This window comes from Mobula birostris, chromosome 30 (genome assembly GCF_030028105.1).
Source record: "Mobula birostris isolate sMobBir1 chromosome 30, sMobBir1.hap1, whole genome shotgun sequence".
Classification (NCBI taxonomy): domain Eukaryota; kingdom Metazoa; phylum Chordata; class Chondrichthyes; order Myliobatiformes; family Myliobatidae; genus Mobula; species Mobula birostris.
Window position 1 is genome coordinate 12,031,745 of NC_092399.1, and position 20,822 is coordinate 12,052,566.

General features: G+C 43.4%; 1 protein-coding gene across 3 annotated transcripts in view; it reads left to right on the forward strand.

The window, feature by feature from the left end:
- stpg1 (sperm-tail PG-rich repeat containing 1) overlaps positions 1–20,822 on the forward strand; it is a 99,719-nt gene that overhangs the window by 21,496 nt on the left and 57,401 nt on the right. For all 3 annotated transcript variants that reach the window (XM_072247240.1, XM_072247239.1, XM_072247242.1), the window contains exons 3-4: positions 3,215–3,336; positions 19,869–19,970. In XM_072247240.1, the coding sequence (XP_072103341.1) occupies positions 3,215–3,336; positions 19,869–19,970 (224 nt within the window). The remainder of the gene's footprint in view (positions 1–3,214; positions 3,337–19,868; positions 19,971–20,822) is intronic.

A 20,822-nucleotide genomic window follows, 5' to 3' on the forward strand; every position in this document is an offset into this window, starting at 1 on the left:
TGCTATACTCAATGCTTTGATTAATAAAGGCCAGGATACTAGCATATCAACTTCTCCCACTTCCCTTCTGAGCCACAACACCTGACACTGTGCCAGAGACTCAGTTGTTGTGTCTCCCCTCTGGTAAGTTGTCCCCCTCAACAGTATCAAAAGTTGCATACTTATTACCATACACAACACATGTATAACCATTGTTAGCAGAGTTTCAGATTGTGATAAGAGGGTGTACAGGAGCGAGATATACCGGCTAGTTGAGTGGTGTCAAAGCAACAACTGTGCATTCATTGTCCGTGAGACCAAAGAACTGATTGTTGATTTTAGAAGGGGTAAGATTAGCGAACACACACCAATCCTCATAGAGGGGTCAGAAATGGAGAGAGTGAGCAATTGCAAGTTCCTGGGTGTCAATATTTCTGAAGATCTAACCTGGACCCAACATATCGATGCAGCTACAAAGTAGAGATGACAGTAGCTATATTTCATTTGGGGTTTGAGGAGATTTGGTATGACTCCAAACACATCTGCAGATTTCCAGAGATGTACTGTGGAGAGCATTCTAACTGGATGCATCACTGTCTGGTGTGGGGGGGGGGGGGCTACTGCAAAGGATTGAAGTACGCTGCAGAATGTTGTAAAGTTAGTGAGTTGCATCATGAGCACTAGCCTTGGTTGCATCCAGGACATCTTCAAGGAGCGAACCCTCAGAAAGGTGGCACCCATCATTAAGGACCTCCATCATCCAGATCATGCCTTGTTCGCATTGCTGGCATCAGGCAAGAAGCACAGAAGCCTGAAGGCACACACCCAGCTTCTTCCCCTCTGCCACCCAATTTCTGAATGAATACTGAGCCCAGTAACACTACCTCACTACTTTTTTTATTTCTATTTTTGCACTACTTATTTAGTTTAACTATTTAAAATATATATAATTACTATAATTCACAGTTTTTATATTGTTATGTATTGCGTTGTACTGCTGCCGCAAAGTTAAAACATTTCATGACATACTAGTGATATTAAAACTGATTCTAATCTGACTCTGATTATGAAGAGGAACAGCCACAGGGGTACTCTCCCTCTCCTGACAGTCACCCAGGGACCTGCCGCATGCAACTTAGGAGTTACTCCAGCATTTTAAGTGTGTTGCATCAGAGAGTCAGATGATGAAATCATTGTTCATGGTCTGTGGTTTTTGCTCCAGCTTTCAACAGATGTAAGCTAAAGGAAATGCTCAGAAATTAAGTTCTTCTTTGCAGCAATTGAATTTAATTTCTGGCTATGGATGAAATCTTCCATCTCACAGATCTAAAAAAAACCAATGTGACCTTTGAGCCTGATGGTAACTATAAAACAGAAGTCAGAAACGAAGAACCATCAAAACAATTACTTAAAAAATTGCAGAATTAGTCCAGGTTTATCAATCTGAACCCAGAAGAATGCAGTTAATGTCAAAGACATCCTCACAGATAAAGTGACATTTAAAGTCTACACTATCTCCCCAATCGGTACAAATGACAAGGACACAAATCAGAAGGAGATTTTCTACCTAAGATAAGACATTCTTTCCATGACACTGGGTGTTTCGCACTTGGCTGTTATTGATGCAGAAACTATTTCAGCACAATTTATGCTCCTTATTGATGGGGTTAAATCAGGAATACAGCAATAAATGGCACAAAGGTTTTGGGCAATTCATCAGACAGACAGAATCTGAAAGGATGCTCAGGCAAAATACTTTACAATAAAATCAGACTAGTTGCATTTTTTTTAGCATTTTCACTAAGGCTGCATCAGTGTGCTTCTAAAGTGGAACAAATATGTGATTTTATCACGACCCAAACTCACAGGAAGTGTTCAAAGTGTAAAGTAAGAACATCATAATCTGCTGAATGCCAAATAGTTCTTTGATCTGTCAGCAAGGTGGGAAGTCGCCCACACTGCAGGGCTACCTGACCCTTTTTACAAAGCTGTTCAAGTGGGACAGGTACTGTTACCTTCCTGAGTTTCTGGGGTTGGTGATGAACAGGGGATGCCTTTACTTAATCAAAAATCATTATGAAAAACCTTAAAGGTACATAGTTTCAGGCCCAAGTTGGCCATTTCCTCCTGGGCGTAGGGAGGAGAGCAGGGGAGAAGGCTAAAAACCGGGAGTATGGTAAGCAGGGAAATTATATTGGCAGGAAGTTAACAATAGGCTGCATAGCTCCTTCCTTTGAAAATCTGGAAAGACGTTCTCCATGTAACTTTGTACAAAGTACAAAAATTGCAAGCCTAATTTCACAACAATCTAAGATTAGTACGTACATATTTTCTAACATATTTGTAAATTACGTTGTTTTGGTACTAGTTACTCAGAGAAGGAAACCGGTCAGTAAAGGTGAGTCAGGATCAGGATTAATATCACCCGCATATGTCGTGAACTTTGTCGTCTTTGCGGCAGCAGTACAATGCAATACATAATGACAGGAAAAAACCTGTGAATTACAGTAAGTATATATGTATTTAAAAAGCTAAATAAATAGAGAAAAAAGAGGGAAAAAAGTAGTGAGGTAGTTTCACGAGTTCAATATCCATTCAGAAATCAGATGGCGGAGGGGAAGAAGCTGTTCCTGAATCACTGAATGTGTGCCTTCGTGCTTCTGTACCCCTTTCCTGATGGTAACAGGGAGAACAAGGCATGACCAGGGTGACAGGGGTCCTTTATGATGGGCGCCACCTTTTTGAGGTATTATTCCTTGAAGGTGTCCTGGATTCTATGGAATCCTTGCACAATAACTTTATGTTATCTTTAGTAGCAATAAGTTAGCATATTTTAAGCTCTTTAATGCTTAAGGTATCAATCAATTTTCAATTATAGTTACCACACTTGATCCTGGCAAACCGGGATTCCCAACCTTTTTTATGCTAAAGACCAGTGCCATCAACTGAGGGGTCTGTGGACCATAGCTTGGGAACCGCTGCTGGCAAACATTTTGGAATTGATGGCATGCAAATACACCAAAGTTACAGTGCAAACAATTCAGTTAGAGTTATTTTGTATCTCAATCAATCAATAAGTAATGCAGACTGGAGGTGCCTGTTCCAATTTACCACATTAAATGTAATCGTTATTCATTATTTCTTGGCAGGATAGATTTTACTAGTTGATGAATGAAATAGATGTTCCATTCCCTGCATCTAATATCGTTGTTACTCTGTACTTGTGGCACTGTAGGGTTCCAGCCATGCATGGTGACCTCAACAATACCATCCAAATATCAAACTGTGATGTATGAAATCCCTGAGAAAAAAGGGTTTGGTTCTCGGGCAAGAAGGTTTGATGATAATTTAAATCAGGTAACCAATTTCTTTAAGTTTTCACTTAACGACTACAATGACAAAAAAAAACTTCTGAAAAATAAATTAAACCAATATATCTTCACAAAGATAACTCACTAGACAATTCCATCTTGGCTTTGGGGTGACTTGTCCACACCAGGGTGTGTGAAAAGAGCTACTTTTTAATCAGGGCGGCGATCAAAATTTCAAAGGCAGAGTTTCATGGCAGTTTTTCTGATTTGAGGAGCGACCAGTGAGCAAGAGGGGTTCATTAGAAAGGAGGAATACAAGTAATGCAGCGAAGCAGCCATTCTCTTTGAGTGTACTGGTCTTCAGAGTGGCTTTGGCGAGATCAGGCTTGGGTGAGGTAGATTGCCTTGCAAGTTACTCTCTGAGTTCTTATTAGTTCATTTCTCATCTATTATTGCACAGTATCATGAGAATGGATCCAGGGGCAGTATTTCGTACTGCATGTGGGATGTGAGATAAACACATCTGCATCAGGTGTACTGAGCTTTCGGTCCTGAGAGAACATGGTAAGGAGCTGGAGCTGCAACTCGATGACCTTCCACTCAAAGAAAAGAATGAGAAGGTGATGGACAGGAGCTGCAGGGAGGTTGCCACCCCTAGGCTGTAGGAGAGAGGCAGCTGGGTGACTGTCAGGAGAAGGAGGGGAAATAAACAGCCAGGGTGGAGATCCCCTCAATAATAAACTTATAACTTTAGATACTGTTGAGGGGGCAACCTACCAGGGGGAGCCACAGTGACCAGGTCTCGGGCACTGAGTCTGGTGCTGTGGCTCAGGAGAACAGAGAGGTGAAGAGGACTGCAGTGTTGATAGTTCTTTCCCTCAGAGGAACAGAGACAAGGTTCTGTTGGAGTGTTAGGGGCCTCGGATGGTGCGTTGCCACCCTGGTGCCAGGATCAGGGATGTCTTGGATCATATCCATGGCATTCTCAAGGGTGAGGGTACACAGCCAGAAGTCTTGGTACATATTGGCACCAATGACATAGGTAGAGAAGGTGAGGGGGTCCTGAAGAGAGCTTTTAGGGAGCTAGGTAGAAAGCTGAGAAACAGGAGCTCCGGGGTAGTAATCTCTGGAATGCTGCCTGGGCATGTGCCACTTGTCAGTGAGGGTAAGATTTGATAGGTGAATGCTTGGCTGAGAAGCTGCTGCAGGGGTAGGGGTTCAGATTTATGGATCGTTGGGATCTCTCCTGGGGAAGGTACGACCCGTACCAAAGGGACGGGTTACACCTGAACCCGAGGGGGTCTAACAACCTTGGGGGCAGGTTGGCTTGAGTTGCTCAGGTGGTTTAAACTAACTTGGCAGGAGGATGGGAACTGGAGTGACGGTGCTGAAGATGAGGTAGTTGGGTTACAGGTAGAGGCAATGTGTAATGAGACTCCTAGAAAGGAGAGACTGTTCATAGGGCAAAATTGCAATCAACAGGATGAATTGCAACATAAAAGGCAGACAAAATCAAAAATGGTAAAGACAGGACTAAAGGTGTTATAGTTCAATGCTCATAGTGTATGGAATGAGGTCGATGAGCATAGCACAGTTACAGATTAGCAAGTATGATGTTGTAGGCATCACTGGATCATGCCTGAGAGAAGATTATGGCTGGCAGAGAGGTGGCATGCCTCTGCTGGTAAGAAATGATATTAAATCATTAGAGGTGACATAGGGTCGGAAGGTGTTGAATCAAGGATTTAATGTTAAGACTTTATAAAGCACTGGTGAGGCCTCACTTGGAATTACTGTGAGCAGTTCTGGGCCCCTTGTCTTTCAAAGGATGTGCTGAAACTGGAGAGGGTTGAAAGGAAGCTCACGGAAATGGCCCAGGATTAAACGGCTTGCCATATGAAGACTACTTGATGGCTCAGGGCCTGTATTCACTGGAATTCAGAAGAATGAGAGGCGACCTCATTGAAACCTATCAAATGGTGAAAGGGCTTGATGGAGTGAATGTGAACAGGATGTTTCCTGTGGTAGGAGTGTCGAAGACACAAAGGGACAGCCTCAGAATAGAGGGACATCCTTTGAGAACGGAGCTGAGGAGGAACTTCTTTAACCATAGGGTAGTAAATCTCTGGAATTCATTGCTCCAGGCAGCTGAGGAGGCCAAGTCTTTAGGTATACTTAAGGCAGAGATTGATAGATTGCTCATTGGTCAGGGCTTGAAGGGGTACAGAGGGAAGGCAGGAGGTTGGGGCTGTGAGGAAAAATGGATCAGCCATGATGAAATGGCGGAATAGAATTGATGGGCCAAATGGCCTACTTCTGATCCTATATCTTAAGGTCTTATGGCCATAGTCCTGAATTTCTAAATGCAAATCAGGTGAGAGACAAGTATCTGTCATTTCTTAGATATACATGAAGCAGGACATTAGACTGCGGCACATTAGGTTGTGAGCCCTATTTTCCAAATTCACTCATAATCTGTGAGATGCCATGATGAAATGGCAGAACAGACACGATGGGCCAAATGGCCCAATTCTGCTCCAATGTCTTCTGGTCTTATAACATGTAATAGTTACAATATTCAGATTGAAGAGTAAGAATGTAGCTCATGTCTGGTATATGACAGGTGGTCAACTCACTTGTCGCAAATCTCTGTCAATTAGGAGTCACACCTAACATTCAAATATTTTATCTCAGCTCTGCTTGCCTAGCGCTGCTTCAAGCCTCGCACATTTCTCTTGCAGCCAGCGCAGACTGGGACCTGTTCAACATGCGTGATGCTCTCTGACACACCCACCTCCCTCTCAGTGAGAGGCGTCAAAGTGCCTGCATGCACGAAACCCTGACCGAGACGATGCTAACTGTGACTGGAATAACAATTGCTTGGGGCCTGGGATTAAATTTTCAGAGATGAGCTACCTCCTAGTTAATCCACGTCTTGCTCCTTCCCCATTCCACAGTTTGCTATGATTCATAAGCTGCAGATCATGTAAGCGCACACCAATTGTGTTCCTTCTTCCTCATCACAGCTTTTAGGTTTTGCCTTTCAGATGATCAAGAATCTACTTAATTGGGCAACAAGCAAAAAAGATTGATTTAAACATCCCATCTCTGAATTTCAATCTCACTGTCGGAGATGTGTATCTCTTTCCTGTCTGTATTGTATTTTGTGTTACAAGTTTATAATGGGTAGCTTGTCATTTAGTTGGGGCATGGTAGAAGCGAAAAGTATAGTTATGTATTCATGCTTTGCCTTTAGTTCAGTTTATTTTGGTTAGAGCAGGTGGTAGGCCAAGGGGTTGATATTTTTTGTAGACCAGTAACATTTAAATGTGCTAAGATCGCTAACACTTAAGTATGTTTGAATAAACTTGGACTGCTCACTAGTTCTATCACTAGTTTTAGTTTCATTAGCTTTTCTACGTTCATCCTTGTTTTTTTAATAAAGGATTAAATGTACTTTCTTCGACTTAGAAATTTGTAATTGTGGAATGCTTCATACAGTCGTTCATTTCCCAAGTAACCACGACACTCACAGTCTCCAAATATTGACATGCAAGTTCAAGAATACACAGAGATAAGATCTGCCTGAGGAGAATATTGAGCAAATATGGCCTTTAGTGAGATATGGTCAATGGTTTCTCTGGTCCCAATAGGCCGAAGGGTGAGATTACTACAAAGTTCATTGGCGTTGTGCTCTAAAGAAGGCTGAGTCAAGATTCAAGATTAATTTATTATCAAAGAGTATATAAATTGTACAACCTTGAGATCTGCTTGCTCAAGGGTGGCCACAAAGCAAGAATCCCAAAAGAGCCAATTAAAGGAAAAAAAGAACAAAAATAAAAATAAAAGACCAACATTTGATGTGCAAGTTAAAGAAAACAAAATACCAATCATGTAAACAATTGAAGCTAATAACACCATTCCACACCAAAGCTGACTCCTCTGATCCCATCCTCAGAGCACCTGGAGTGGGCCCATAGCCTTATTTATCAGCTCATCATATTAGCGGGACAGAGCACAGCAGCCAGGGCAGTATTCATAGTCTCTGCACCATGGAGATGACCATCACGGAGAACAAGCGAAATCGGCTCTCCTCCCAACAGGGACCCTGTCTTTTCAGATTATCTGGGCCTGCGCATAAATTGGCTCAATGATGGAACATCAAAAAGTTTTAACACCATGGACAGAAGGGCAAAGCTTGTGGAGAGCGAGCAAAATCAGCTCTCACCTCTGATCAGGTATTCCGCTGCTGAGAAAGGCTTTGGGCCTAAACCATGCCACCCAGTGACCTACTCCGGGCCCAGATTCCATCGTCCAGCACAGCCGCCCTCAAGCTCTTCAGATCATCTCGGCACCCAAACCTTGCACCCGGGCCATAATGTTATGCACATAATGCTTACCGTTTTGGGAACCTGCCTGAAAGTCGGCAATTCATCCCAAGGAGCTTGGAGGAATCCAGCACCAACTTGGAAAATAATTTTGGAAAGAATTTGAAGATTGTCCAGTCTAGCATGCAGATGGTGGTCAACCACTGTTACATGTTACATATTTGTGGACCCTGTTAGAATGCAACACACGCGAACAGGTGCATGTGCAGGCAATGCAGCACAAACAATGGCTAATTTCTGAAGGGAGCTTCGATCTGTAAAGACAGCTTGGATTATTGCCTTATTATCAAGGGATTATAACATACACAGCGGCTCTTAAGGGATCAACAAACTCTTGTTGAGCCGTAACAATAACCAGAGGAACTCAACCAGCAATTAACCTGCAAGTAGTTAATGTTACTGTTGAGTGATTTCCATCACAAATATGCACCCATGTGTTGGGCACCAGTTTCATCCACATAGCACCATGGTATCAAAACCATGGGCTCTATGACTTCCGATTTTCTGCCCACTCTTTTAATTGACTCAATCACAGGGAATATTGATTTCCAATGAACCATTGGCTATGCTAAACCTAAGGAATGATAGACTCCATAAAACAGCAGTGTTGTACTTTATATGATAACTTTATTTGAATGAATCCGGCTTGGTGAAGTCAAGCAATTGAGCTACTTATATTGGGAGATGGCTATTTTACCTGATATCAGGCCCAAAGTAGACCTGGCCTAGGGAAAGACAACATATTCACTGCTCTGACTCATGGCTGACACAAGACCTTAAATTGTCAAAACATTTGGATATGGCCTAAGTGTGGAGAGAGAGAGAGACACTGAAGCAGGTCAACAGAATTTAAAGGAAAAGAAAAACAATAGACTCTAGGTGAATACGGCCATTAACTAAAACTCTCAAACTGAAAGTTAATGCCAATACTGCGGTTGGAAGTAGTGACTACATACTATCGTTTGTAAATGAATACCGCTCCTTTGCAGCGTCAATCAAAAGGATAGTTTTTCCCCAGATAAGGATGGGTGTAGGCAGGGAGTAGCAGGGAGTTAAGTACCATCATAATGATACAGTAATTAGCAGGAACGTGTGTACTCACGAGTGTGATTGTCGAATTTGTTCTGCAGCTTGCCTGCGCAGGCGCGTAGACAACGCAGCAGAGTCTGTGGTTGTGACATAAATTCACTCTTCTCTTTAACACTGGCATGTGCAATTTCAACTCTGTCCAGGATTCATTCATGCCTGAAAGGCTCTTAATGCCTAGGTTACAGGAGATGTTCTGGGTTCAAGGTTGTTTTAAGTGGTTTTAGGGGTGTCAGGCACAGCTGCAAATGAATACCACAGCCTTTCCATCCCATATTAAATAATAAAGTAAAATAATGCTGTATCTTAAGTTATGTAATAACGTCTTCTTATCAAAAAAAGTCATGTTATTCCTTTCACTAGATTTTGTGCAGGTGGACAGCTTACTGATTTGTCCAATATGTGAAGCATCGAGTTTCTTTATTCCCAAGAAATTGAATAAGCTTTTGTTTTGATCACTAGATTCAACTGATACTATGTCTTGTCAAGACACATAATTCTAGCATAATAATCCTCCAAGTCAGGAGGAATACCAGTCTTAACATCTTTCCAGTTAGAAATTTGACTGCATATTTACCTCAATGTCTGAGAATCGAGCAAAATACTGTGAGTGCAGGAAAGCTGAAATAGAAAATTCTGAAAGCAGCATGTCAAGGCAGCATCTGTGGAAAGAAATAGATGAAAAGTCTTTGATTTGAAACATTAACTCTGTTCCATTGTCCACAGGTGAGTCTGACTTGCTGAATATTCCCGGAATTTTCTCTTACGGTGAACATCTGTCCCAGTTTTCAAAATAATCAAAGGAAATGAGCTGTGCCAAATAATTTCTGAATATCCATAACCTTCCACTTCCAAAATCAGGTGGCCTTAAATTACTGATCTGTTTTTCATCATTAATTTTATTTAATTATTTATTTTATTGCTTTGATCCTTTGAATAAAACTAAATTCATAGTTCCCTTGCACTTAAATATAATACCACCCCCAGTGCAAGTGGATGGCTGTATGATCAACTGGTGCATATCACAAGTCTTGATTACGTGACCACTGACACCAGGCAGACAATCTCTGAAGAGTATTGATAATGGCTGGGGGTCACCCATCTTGTAAAGACACTGCCTGGAAGAAGGCAATGGCAAACCACTTCTGTAGAAATCTTTGCCAAGAACAATCACGGTCATGGAAAGACCATGATCACCTACGCCATACAACACAGCACATAACAAACGAATGAAGTCCATTACAATGGACAAACAAATCCTGAAGCATGGCAGGACTGGTAAGGGAATTTTCAACCTCTTCCATAAAGTTTAGGAAGATAAAGCATATAAAAAATAGGAGAAGTGTTGTCTTTATATCCTGTTGTTTATACACTCAAAGCTTATGATCTTCCCTATCTGATTATCCCAAAAGAGCATAGGAAGTCGGTGCATCAGCCACCACTCTTCAAGGTAACCTCAGTATCTTCAGTATCATATATCATGATTATGTTGCTTGTTATGTCGTACAAGTGTGGGCACGTGGCCAAGTGGTTAAGGCATTGGACTAGCGACCTGAAGGTCGTGAGTTCGAGCCCCAGCCGAGGCACCGTGTTGTGTCCTTGAGCAAGGCATTTAATCACACATTGCTCTGCGACGACACCGGTGCCAAGCTGTATGGATCCTAATGCCCTTCCCTTGGACAACATTGGTGTCATGGAGAGGGGAGACTTGCAGCATGGGCAACTGCTGGTCTTCCATACAACTTTGCCCAGGCCTGCGCCCTGGAGAGTGAAAACTTTCCAGGCGCAGATCCATGGTCTCGCAAGACTAACAGATGCCTTTATGTTTTACGTTTGTACATTTTGAGTTCAGTGCTGAAGCAGTTGCACATCAATGTTCTAACAGGCAGGAGCAGAATGGCTAGAAGAGATGGCTTGAGCAAGAAGTAAACAAGCAGCGAGATGAGGAAGTTAATCTGAAGGATAAAAGTTATGCACTGGAATGTAAGTCTAAGGAAGAGATTGATTATCAGTCATGCATTCCAACCCATACCTTTTTTTTTGGCATGCGCCTGCGTGCGTGAGAGTCTGTGCATGTGCGTCTGTGTGTGCGTGCGTGCGCATCTGTGTGTGTGAGTCTGCATTTGCATCCGTGCGTCCATGTGTGTGTCTGTGATGATGTTTTTTTCATGGCTTTTTGCAAGGCGCAGAGTGAGAGAGAGAGAGACTGTGTGGCACGCCACCCCTCACACAGACATTTTCGCAGTATTTTCCCTTTATTTTACAAGGTCGAGTTGCGATCTCGACACTTAACCCAGCATGGATGGAAAGCGTACTGGGGGGGCAGACCCGACTGGTTTCGAACCCGGGAACCTCCGCTCCCGGGTCTGGCGCTGATGTCGTTGTGCCACCAGCCGGTCCCAACCCATACCTTCTAATAAACTTGCTACAGCAGTAGAGTATCGAGAAGCAGTTCAACATACAGAGGCACCATTTCTGAATCAAGTTCACCCAATTTCATCAATTAAGCTGCAGAATGCAGACAATGACTGTGTGGCTGGGCACAACTCTAATGTCATCTATAAATTTGCTGATAACACCACCGTTGTTGCAGGAAACTCAGATGGAGGCAAGAAGGTTTACAAGAGTGAGATCAGCTAGCTGAATGGAGTCATAAAAACAACCTCACACTCAACATCAACAAGACTAAGGAATTGGTTATGGATTTCAGGAAGGGGAAATCATGGATTCATTGAGGGGGCAGCTTCAAGTTCGTGGACATCAATATCTCTGAGGATCTATCCTTGCCCTAACACCTTAATGCAAACATGAAGAAAGCATGTCGGTGGCTCTGCTTCATGAGGAGCTTGAGAAGATTCGATGAGTCACCAACGATTCCTGCAAATTTCTACAGACATACAGTGGAGAGCAGCCTAACTGATCACATCCCTGCCTAGAATGGGACCTCCAATGCACAGGCTCGCGAGAGACGGCAGAGGGCTGTAGATTCAGCTAGATGTATCACAGGCACAAACTTCCCTACCATCAAGGACATCTTCAAGAAGTGGAGCCTCAAGAAAGCAGCACCCATCATTCATTAAAGATCTTCACCATCTGGGTCATGGGTGGATCCAGGGGACAGAGGAAAGGATTCAGAGGTTTTTCTGAATCCTCCTAAATCTCTGACCCTCAGACAATAAAAATAGAGAAGGAACACTTGGGGAGGTATTGTGACTCGTTGTGCTATCCAAGAAGCCACATAGAGGCCCTGTGTGACGGGCCACAAACCAATTCACAAACCAATGGCAGTCCTGCCAGTCGTCACTTGCTCCCTCCGTGGACGAGTCTGCAGCCCCACCTTGGCCTCAGAAGCAGAGAAGAAGATTGGAAGTAAGTCATTCTTAATCCCAGGGACCTCTCCAACCTGGCCTACAGGTGCTGGGAACTTTGGCCCTAACATTTACTCACTTGCCTTTGAGGCGAATTTGGAGGATTCTGCAGTGACTGCATAATAAGAAGGTATGATTATGTAGATTACATCTCTGCAGGGTTAGCATCTGGTTACTGAATTGAAGGAGACCAAAGATGGGCTCCAGGCTGGCAGTGTGGCACAGCCAACAGAGCTGCCTCATGGCACCAGAGACTTGGGTTTAACTCTGACCTCAGATACTCTCCTTGTGGAGTTTGCTCATTCTCCCCGTGACCACACGGGCTCCCCTGCGTGCTCTGATTTCCCCTTTCCATCCCGGGCACGTGCAGGTTGGGAAGTTGACTGGCCACTTTGATAGTGAACGGTTAAATCCAAGAGGGATTCGACGAGAGTGTAATCTGAAGAGAAAAAAATAAATGGGATAAATGTAGATGGGCGGTTGATGGTCAGTATGTACTCAGCGGGCCGAAGGGTCTGTATCCATGCTATATGATGCTGCAATATACTGGAAGTGACAGTGCAGAGATCCAAAATAGTCATCCTAAATAGCAGTGGTGATCTTGATAATGTATTTATTTTCTGCCCAATACCTTATTCACCATTTACAAGAAGACCAGGTAGTTAAAGAGATGTGGGTTTAGTGCCTACCCCTCAAAAACTCTCTGTGGGGAGTTTGACAGTCTCCCTGCGCTGTTAATGTTCTTGTTCTCAATGTGTGAGTTACAGGAAAGACCACCAGGTGGCGACACATACCACACTGAAGGGTGTTGAGCAGGCCATGTTTGATGCAGGTGAGGAGAAAGTCACGTCTGCATTCAAGTAGAGAATGGCTGTAAAATAGGCACAGATACGGCTAAAACCACAGTGCATGTATTCCAATTAACATTTACTGACCGGCCATGGGTGAAAACCATCGGCAAAATTAGGCAGCTTGGTGCCACAGCAGTTGGTGCTGCTGCCGCACAGCTCTGGTGACCTGGGTTTGAGTCTGATTCACAGATTCGTCTTACGTATGAGCGCAGGGATTTTCCCTGCGTGTCCCAGTCTCTCCTCACTTCCGAAAGAGCTGCTGGCTGGTTAATTATCCCTAATTTATCCCCAGTGCTGGTGGGTAGCAGGAAAATTGAGGGGAGTTGATGGCGACGTGAGAGAGAAAACGTAACAGGGTAAGAGTGGAGGAAATCGGATTGATGGGAATGCTCTTCATAGACTTGATGGGCAGAGTGGGCTTGCTTCTATGTAAAAGAGAAACTGAGATATATCCTTGGTGTCACAGAGCTTTCCCTCCTCCCGGATTGTCATAGGAACTGGGACTAGCTTGAGTAGAGTAAATGACAGACAGACAATTGATGCAACTCAAGTCAAGATGAGTTTAATGTCATGTGTGCATGTATAGCAATAAGGCCATAAGATATAAGAGCAGAATTAGGTCATCTGGTCCATCGAGTCTGCTGCGCCATTTCATCATGGCTAACTCATTTTCCCTCTCAGCCCCTATCTCCTGCATCTTCCCTGTATCCCTTGATGCCCTGACTAATCAAGAACAATCACCCTTTGCTTTAAAGATACCCAATGACTTGGCCTCCATGACGCCTGTGGCAGCAAATTCCACAGGTTCACCATTCTTCTTCATCTCTGTTCTAGAAGTTCACTCCTCTATTCTGAGGCTGTGTCCTCTGGTCTCCCCTATCATAAGAAACATCCTCTCCACATCCACTCTATCGCGGCCTTTCACCATTTGATAGGTTTCAGTGCAGTCACCACCTCCCCCCCCCCCAATTCTTCTGAATTCCAGTGAGTACAGGCCCAGAGCCATCAAATGCTCCTCATATGACTCGCCTTTCAATCCTGGAATCGTTTTTGTGAACCTCCTCTCAACCCTCTCCAATGTCAGCACATGCTTTATTAGGTAAGGGGCCCAGGACGATTCACAATACTCCAAGCAAGCAATCACCAATGCTTTATCAAGCCACAAGACTACACCCTTGCTTTTATTTTCTAGTCCTTGCACCTGCAGATGTACCTGTAGGTGCGCAGGTACAATGAAAACTTGCTTGCAACAGCGTCACCTGTAGGTACAGGCAACGCATGAAGTATCAATAGCCCGTAAGTTATACAACATAAGGAATTAAATAAAAAGACATCAGAGCAAAAAAAACAGAGACAAATGAGAACAGCCCATCTTCTTCATGCAGACATCCTGGTCTGCATGAAGAAGATGGGCTGAAGGGCCCATTTCTGTATTGCATAACTCAATAATTGGCAGTCTTGGCAATTTACAGCTCCCTTTAGCTGTCACCTTGTCTCTCAGCACAGCCCGTTGCTTTTGCCAGCTGTCACTGTCCTGGAAATCTGGTTTAGGCTGTGATATGTTAACTTTATAAAACTGTTAGATGAATTATGTCTCCATCACTGGAACCACTGACTGTGCAATTTTTCTCTGTGCATTTAAGAGATGACGAACAAGATTGTATTTTTAAGAAATTGCACTTGGTAGAATGCTTTGTTCTTTTGTCCATTTCACAGGCAAGATGAAGAAGGTATTTGTCTGCAGAATAAAACTATTGTATTAGTTAGATGTTTTAATATGCAGAGAAAAAACAATCTACACTAGAATTGGAAGATGGAGGGCTTGCGTTCATAATTGTAGGCAGAGTTTTTCTATGGTGACAATTATCTTACAGGAGATAAGAGCTTCATGTCAATCTCTCTTATAAACAAAAAAAATGGTTAAGACAGAGAAAGGTTTTCAATGGGATTTGGAAGGAGATGAACAAAATGGTTATAGTATCCACAGGATCATTTCTTTGGCTGTGCCTAGGGTCATATTTGATCTTTCTAAATCTGTTAACAGGCCATGTTCTGTAGTTGTGTGGAGAATCATCTCATTTTTCAGTATAGTCGTGACGAAAGTCCTTGATGAGAATGGCTTGGACCCAAGTGCTGGAGTACCCATGGCCAGGATTGAGACACATTTCAAACTGGATAGATACCCTGAGTACGAAACAAACACTACGCAAAATCACATATAGGCTTATGATCGAACACTGAACCTCGGTTCATGTGCTCCTTAAATTCTCAATCCTTGGCGCCCAAAACAAGATTAGCGGGACAGTCCTGAATCTTTAAAGGGGCAGTGCCAGCTATCCGTACTTCAGTGAGTTAGAGCATCTTAACCTGTGGTGGATCGGTGCGTGTTGCATCAGGACCCCCTCGCCAGTGGCCGACTCCTGACAGTCCTGGCCACTTAGAGAGACGATGATTGTAGTCAGAGATTAGAGCCGGATCAGGCACCCAGCACCTCTCCTCCAGTCCGAATTCTTCCCAGCTCATGAGATTTTCCGAATACCTCAAACAGTACCTGAGTCCAAACTTCTTCTCACAGGGCAAACCCGTTCCCCATCAACAAACCTAGGTAGCGCTGGGGCTTGATGGTGGTGGGGCTAACAGCCTGGTGTTCACGGGCTTTAAGTTGGCAATGTGGAAAGTGGCATTGATCTTGAGGGTCTTGGAGAGCTCCATCTGGCTGTTGGACTGAGGGTGAAACCCAAAGGAAGGACTCACCATTACCCCAATCAGTTTGCAAAACGCCCTCCAGAAAAGTGATGCAAATTGTGGACCGCGATGCAACACAGTGTCCACCAGAAAACCATGGATCCCAAAGACCTGCTGCAGGACACTCTCAGCCATCTCCACTGCAGAAGGAAGTCTGACCTAGGCGATGAATCTGCAGACCTTCTAAATAAGATCCACAGTTACCATGACAACAGTCTTTCCCTTGGAAGGAGGAGAACCCGTGACAAAGTCCATGGAGATGTGAGCCCATGGTTTTTCCAGAACAGGCAGAGGGTGAAGGAGCCTCTCAGGCTGGGTGCAGGGCTCCTTGTTCCTTTTTTCTTTTTCAATCTTTTTATTAGTTTCATAATGATAAACATAACATAGTATTGATACAAAGTTATTGGCAATACATTATAATTAACATACTTAAATATAAACCCAGTTGGCACACGGGTATTAAACCTCCCAATCGTACAAAATACAAATAAAATATACAAAAAAAACCATAAAAAGGGAAAAAAAATACCCCAAAAGAATAACTAATCTAAACAATGCTAACCAACTAAACTAAAGAAAGAAAAAGACATGGGCTGTTGTGTGACGTCACAAAAAACAGGAACCATTAGTGTTGTTAACTCTGCTCCTCTCGACATATATTAAAAAAAATAGAGTAGGTTTGGAAAAGGTCAAATTACATCATATAGAAGTGTTGAATAAATGGCCTCCAAGTCTTTTCGAATTTAATAGAGGAATCATAAATAACACTACTAATTTTTTCTAAGTTTAAACACAGCATAGTTTGAGAGAACCAATGAAATGTGGTGGGGGGATTGATCTCTTTCTAATTCAGCAAAATGGATCTTCTAGCCATTAGTGTAAGAAATGCAATCATCTGACGAGCTGAAGGGCTTCTTGTTCTGGATGCACACCTCGCATGCCTGCATATATTTACAGAACTCCCTTGCCATTTCAGGCCATCGATATCTTCTCCTAATGAGCTTGAGGGTCCTGGCAATCTCTGGGTGCGCTGTCAATCTCAATGCATGTCCCCATTGAAGAACCTGAGACTGGACGGGACTAGGAACAGACAGTCGACCCAGAGGGACGTTCTGAGGAATCTCCCCTTGTGTCTGGGCCTTGTGAACAAGTGTGTTGATCCCCCCAATGAACTGGCGCTATCACCTTGGTTTGGGGCAAAATGGTGGTAGACTGCTTTTCTCGTTTGGGTTGGTCTAACTGACAAGACAAGGCATCTGCCTTCTGGTCCTTAAATCCCGGTTGATAGGTCAGGATGAAATTAAAACAGTCAAAAAAAAAGAGACCACCTCGCCTGCCTGGAATTCAGTCTCTTGACCTCCTGAGTATAAGCCAGGTTCTTGTAGTCCATCCATGTGATAAAAGGGTTCCTGGTCCCTTCGAGCCAGTGACGCTATTCCTCCAGAGCCAACTTGACCCTGAGCAGCTCCCTATTCCCAATGTAGTAATTCATCCCTGCCAGGGATAGTCACCTGGAAAAAAATTACATAGGTGCAGTTAATTGTCAGAAGGTGTCCATTGAGACAACACTGCACCCACTCTGACCTCTGAGGCATCCACTTCCGAAAGGTGTGGAAGGTCTGGGTTAGGTGTAACCAAGCTGGGAGTTGTCGGGAACCACTGTTTGAGTTCTACAAAAGCAGCCTCCACCTCGGCAGTCCAAACAAAAGGGCCTGTGGATCTCTTGGTCAGTGCTATCAGCAGAGCCCCCACTGAGGTAAAGTTTCTGATAAACTTTCAATAAAAGTTGCCAGATCCCTGGAATTCACAATGGATGGCTGTGACCAATCTCCTACTGCCTGCATCTTACTAGGGCCCATCATGAGAATGGCATTTGAGATGATGAAGCCCAAAAAATAAATAGTGGTTAGGTGAAATTCGGACTTTTCCAACTTGACATAAACTCCATGATCAAGAAGTCTCTTCAGGGTAACTCTGACATGAGCAACGTGCTCCTCCGTGGACTTCGAGAAAATTAGAATGTTATCCAAGTAGACAAAGACGAGCTTATGGAGTGCATCCCAGAGCACGTTGTTTATAAAGGCCTGGAGAACTGCTGGTGCATGAACTCAGCAAGTCCAGCTTCAAGAATACTCTTGCCCCTTGGAGAATCTCAAGAGCAGTGTTCATGAGTGGAAGGGAGTAACAATTCTTGACTGTTATGCGATTCAGCCCTTTATAATCAACGCGAACCCACAGACTCCCATCCTTCTTCTGTATGAAGAAGACAGCGCCGGATGGAGAGGTGGATGGCCAAATGAATCCCAAGGCAAGAGCCTCCTTAATATACTCCTCTCCAGGCCTGACAGCATGTATAATCAACCCCTAGAAGGCTACGTACCTGGCAGTAGATCTATTACACAGTGGTAGGGTCAATGGGGTGGAGAAGTCAAGGCCTTCCCTTACTGAAGACCTCTTCCAAATCCTTGTAGAAGGGATTTCTACCAGTTTGGGTACTGTAATTACCCCCAAACCCTCCTTCTATGATGACTTTTGTGACACCGTTGGTGGTGGGGCTGCTTCAGCAGACCCCAGGGTCTCCTCCATAGGCCCACAAGAGTCCTTAGTGAAAACAGAAGCCAAATCTTCATCCATCGCCTCAGACATCAGCAGTGAGCTGCGACAAATGGTCCTTGTGCTCCTGGGACTAGGTTCTAAGGATCTCCGTCCTGGAGCTTTCCCCTTAAACAGAACTTGGTGCACAAAACATGATTACCAATTAGCGGGACTGTCCTGAATCTTGAAAAGGGGCCATGCCAGCTACCCATACTCCAGGGAGTTAGAGATTCTGAACCTCAGAAGTTGGCGTGGATGAGTGCGTGCCATAACAATAGTGTCCAAGCATGAAAGCCAGGAAGGGAAGAGAACTCATCATGATTCGTGTTGTAATTGGGATTGGACTTCTCTAAAAGCAATGAGGGTTAAGGATTACAGCATGTTCCTGAGTGTTCAAAGCAGATGAGGAAGAATTGCTGAAAGGCCTCTAGTCTTGGATATAAAGGAATCCATTAGTGGCTTTCAATGTTTGCATTCAAAGAGGGTGGAGGACAGAAACACCAAGTACATTGTCATTTGCAGTATTAATCAGTCACCAACGTCATTGTGTTCGCGACAGTGAAGAATCCATAGGTAGTGTTTTAAGTTATGTAGCATGTAAGGAAGGAGCATAACAAAAGGGAAACAATATAAGGACTCAGTAAAGCAGCCAGAATAATCAAAGACCCCACACACACCAGACATTCTGTTTTCTCTCCCCCTCCCCACCGGGCAGAAGATATAAAAGCCTGAAAGCACGTACCACCAGCTTCTGTCCCACTGTTATCAGACCCTTGAACCAACTTCTTGGGTGATAGGAAGGAATCTTGACCTCAAAATCTACTGCGTTATGATCTTGCACTTTATCATTGTCCTGTGGGAGGTGTGCCTTGTTCTGATTGTCGAAGGTTGCTTCTGTTGTGATTGGCTAGTTTAGAAGCTGCAACTGCTTTTCCCATTGGACAGATGCCTGGCGTCCAGTTTCAAATATCCTGGGTATATACAACTGCACGTGGAAGAGACTTACTCTCTTCTCCCTTTGTTTAAGACAAGACCATTGGGAAGGTGCGCTCTGCATGCACTTTTAACTATGTATGTTTGTTGAATATACGTGTGTTTGTTAAATATTCAGCTTTGTAGTGTCTGTAACTTGGGGAACATGAATGTTTGGTCAAGTTTTTACTGTTTGTAAATAAGTGATTAATATACTACTCGCAGAGAGTGCTTTTTGTGTCACTTACCAGGCCCACGAAGCTGATTGAACATTACAGTCATTTACCTGCACTGCACTTTTTTGGTGGTTTTTACTCTTTCTACCACTTGTTATTGTTTAACCTTACTTCACCTCAATGCACTGTGTAATGACTTGATCTGTATGAACAATATGCAAGACAAAGTTTCACTGTATATTGGTACAGGTGACATTAAAGAACTAACACCAATACTGATATGGCAGGTATATAGAGAGGACGGAGCTTGGGCTCGTTTATAATAATAAATACTTTTTAATTCCCTGCTGATGGTTTGAATCAGTTCCAATCAGTTGTAATATTAATTTTCTTTTAGAGTGAAAACCCGGGGCCAGGTACATACGATTGCACTCATGCGCCGCTCGAAACCATCAGCACCTCCTTCTCCAAAAGAGGAATGGGTGGTCTTGCATCCAAGGTAAGTTTTATATCTCCACCCTACAGAGTTTGAAATATGTTTTATTTTTCCATAATGGGCGAAGTCCAGCTGATGATTACATGGTGCAGAACTGCAGAACGTGCGAATGATCTGATGTCCCTGCATCTGAGCTCTTGCTCTGCCGCTGTGTCACCACTGAATCCAGGAGTATTCCAGAACTAAGTGAAGCAGTGACCGTATACACATCTGTCCTTAAGCCTGTAAGACCTACAGTACTGTGCAAAAGTGTTAGGCACTCGAGCAATATATACGTACCTAAAAATTTTCCACAATACTGTAGAAGCAGAATTAGGCCACTCAGCCCATCAAGTCTGCTCCACCATTTCCATGGCTGATTTACTATCTCACTCAACCCCGTTCTCCTGCCTTCTCCCAGTAACCTTTGGTGCCCCGACTAACCAAGAACCATTCAAATTCACCCCCTCAAATTCATGCCTATCTTAGCTGGCACTTCTGTCATAATGTACTGCATTGCTGAACTTCAGTAAAGAGATGAGAAGGTAAATACTTTGTTTATTTTATTTAATACATTGTTTCTAAGGTCATTTGCAAATTTGTATGTGATTTTAGATTTTTTAAATTATGAGAACACTCAGTCCCCTTTTATTGTCATTTAGAAATGCATACATGCCTTAGGAAATGATACAATGTTTCTCTGGGGTGATATCACAGAAAACAGGACAAACCAAAGCCTAACACTGACAGAACCACATAATTATAACATATAGTTACAGCAGTGCAAAGTAATACCATAATTTGATGAAGAACAAACCATGGGCACAGTAAAAAAAAGTCTCAAAGTCCCGAGTCAATCGACTCCCGAGTCCCCGA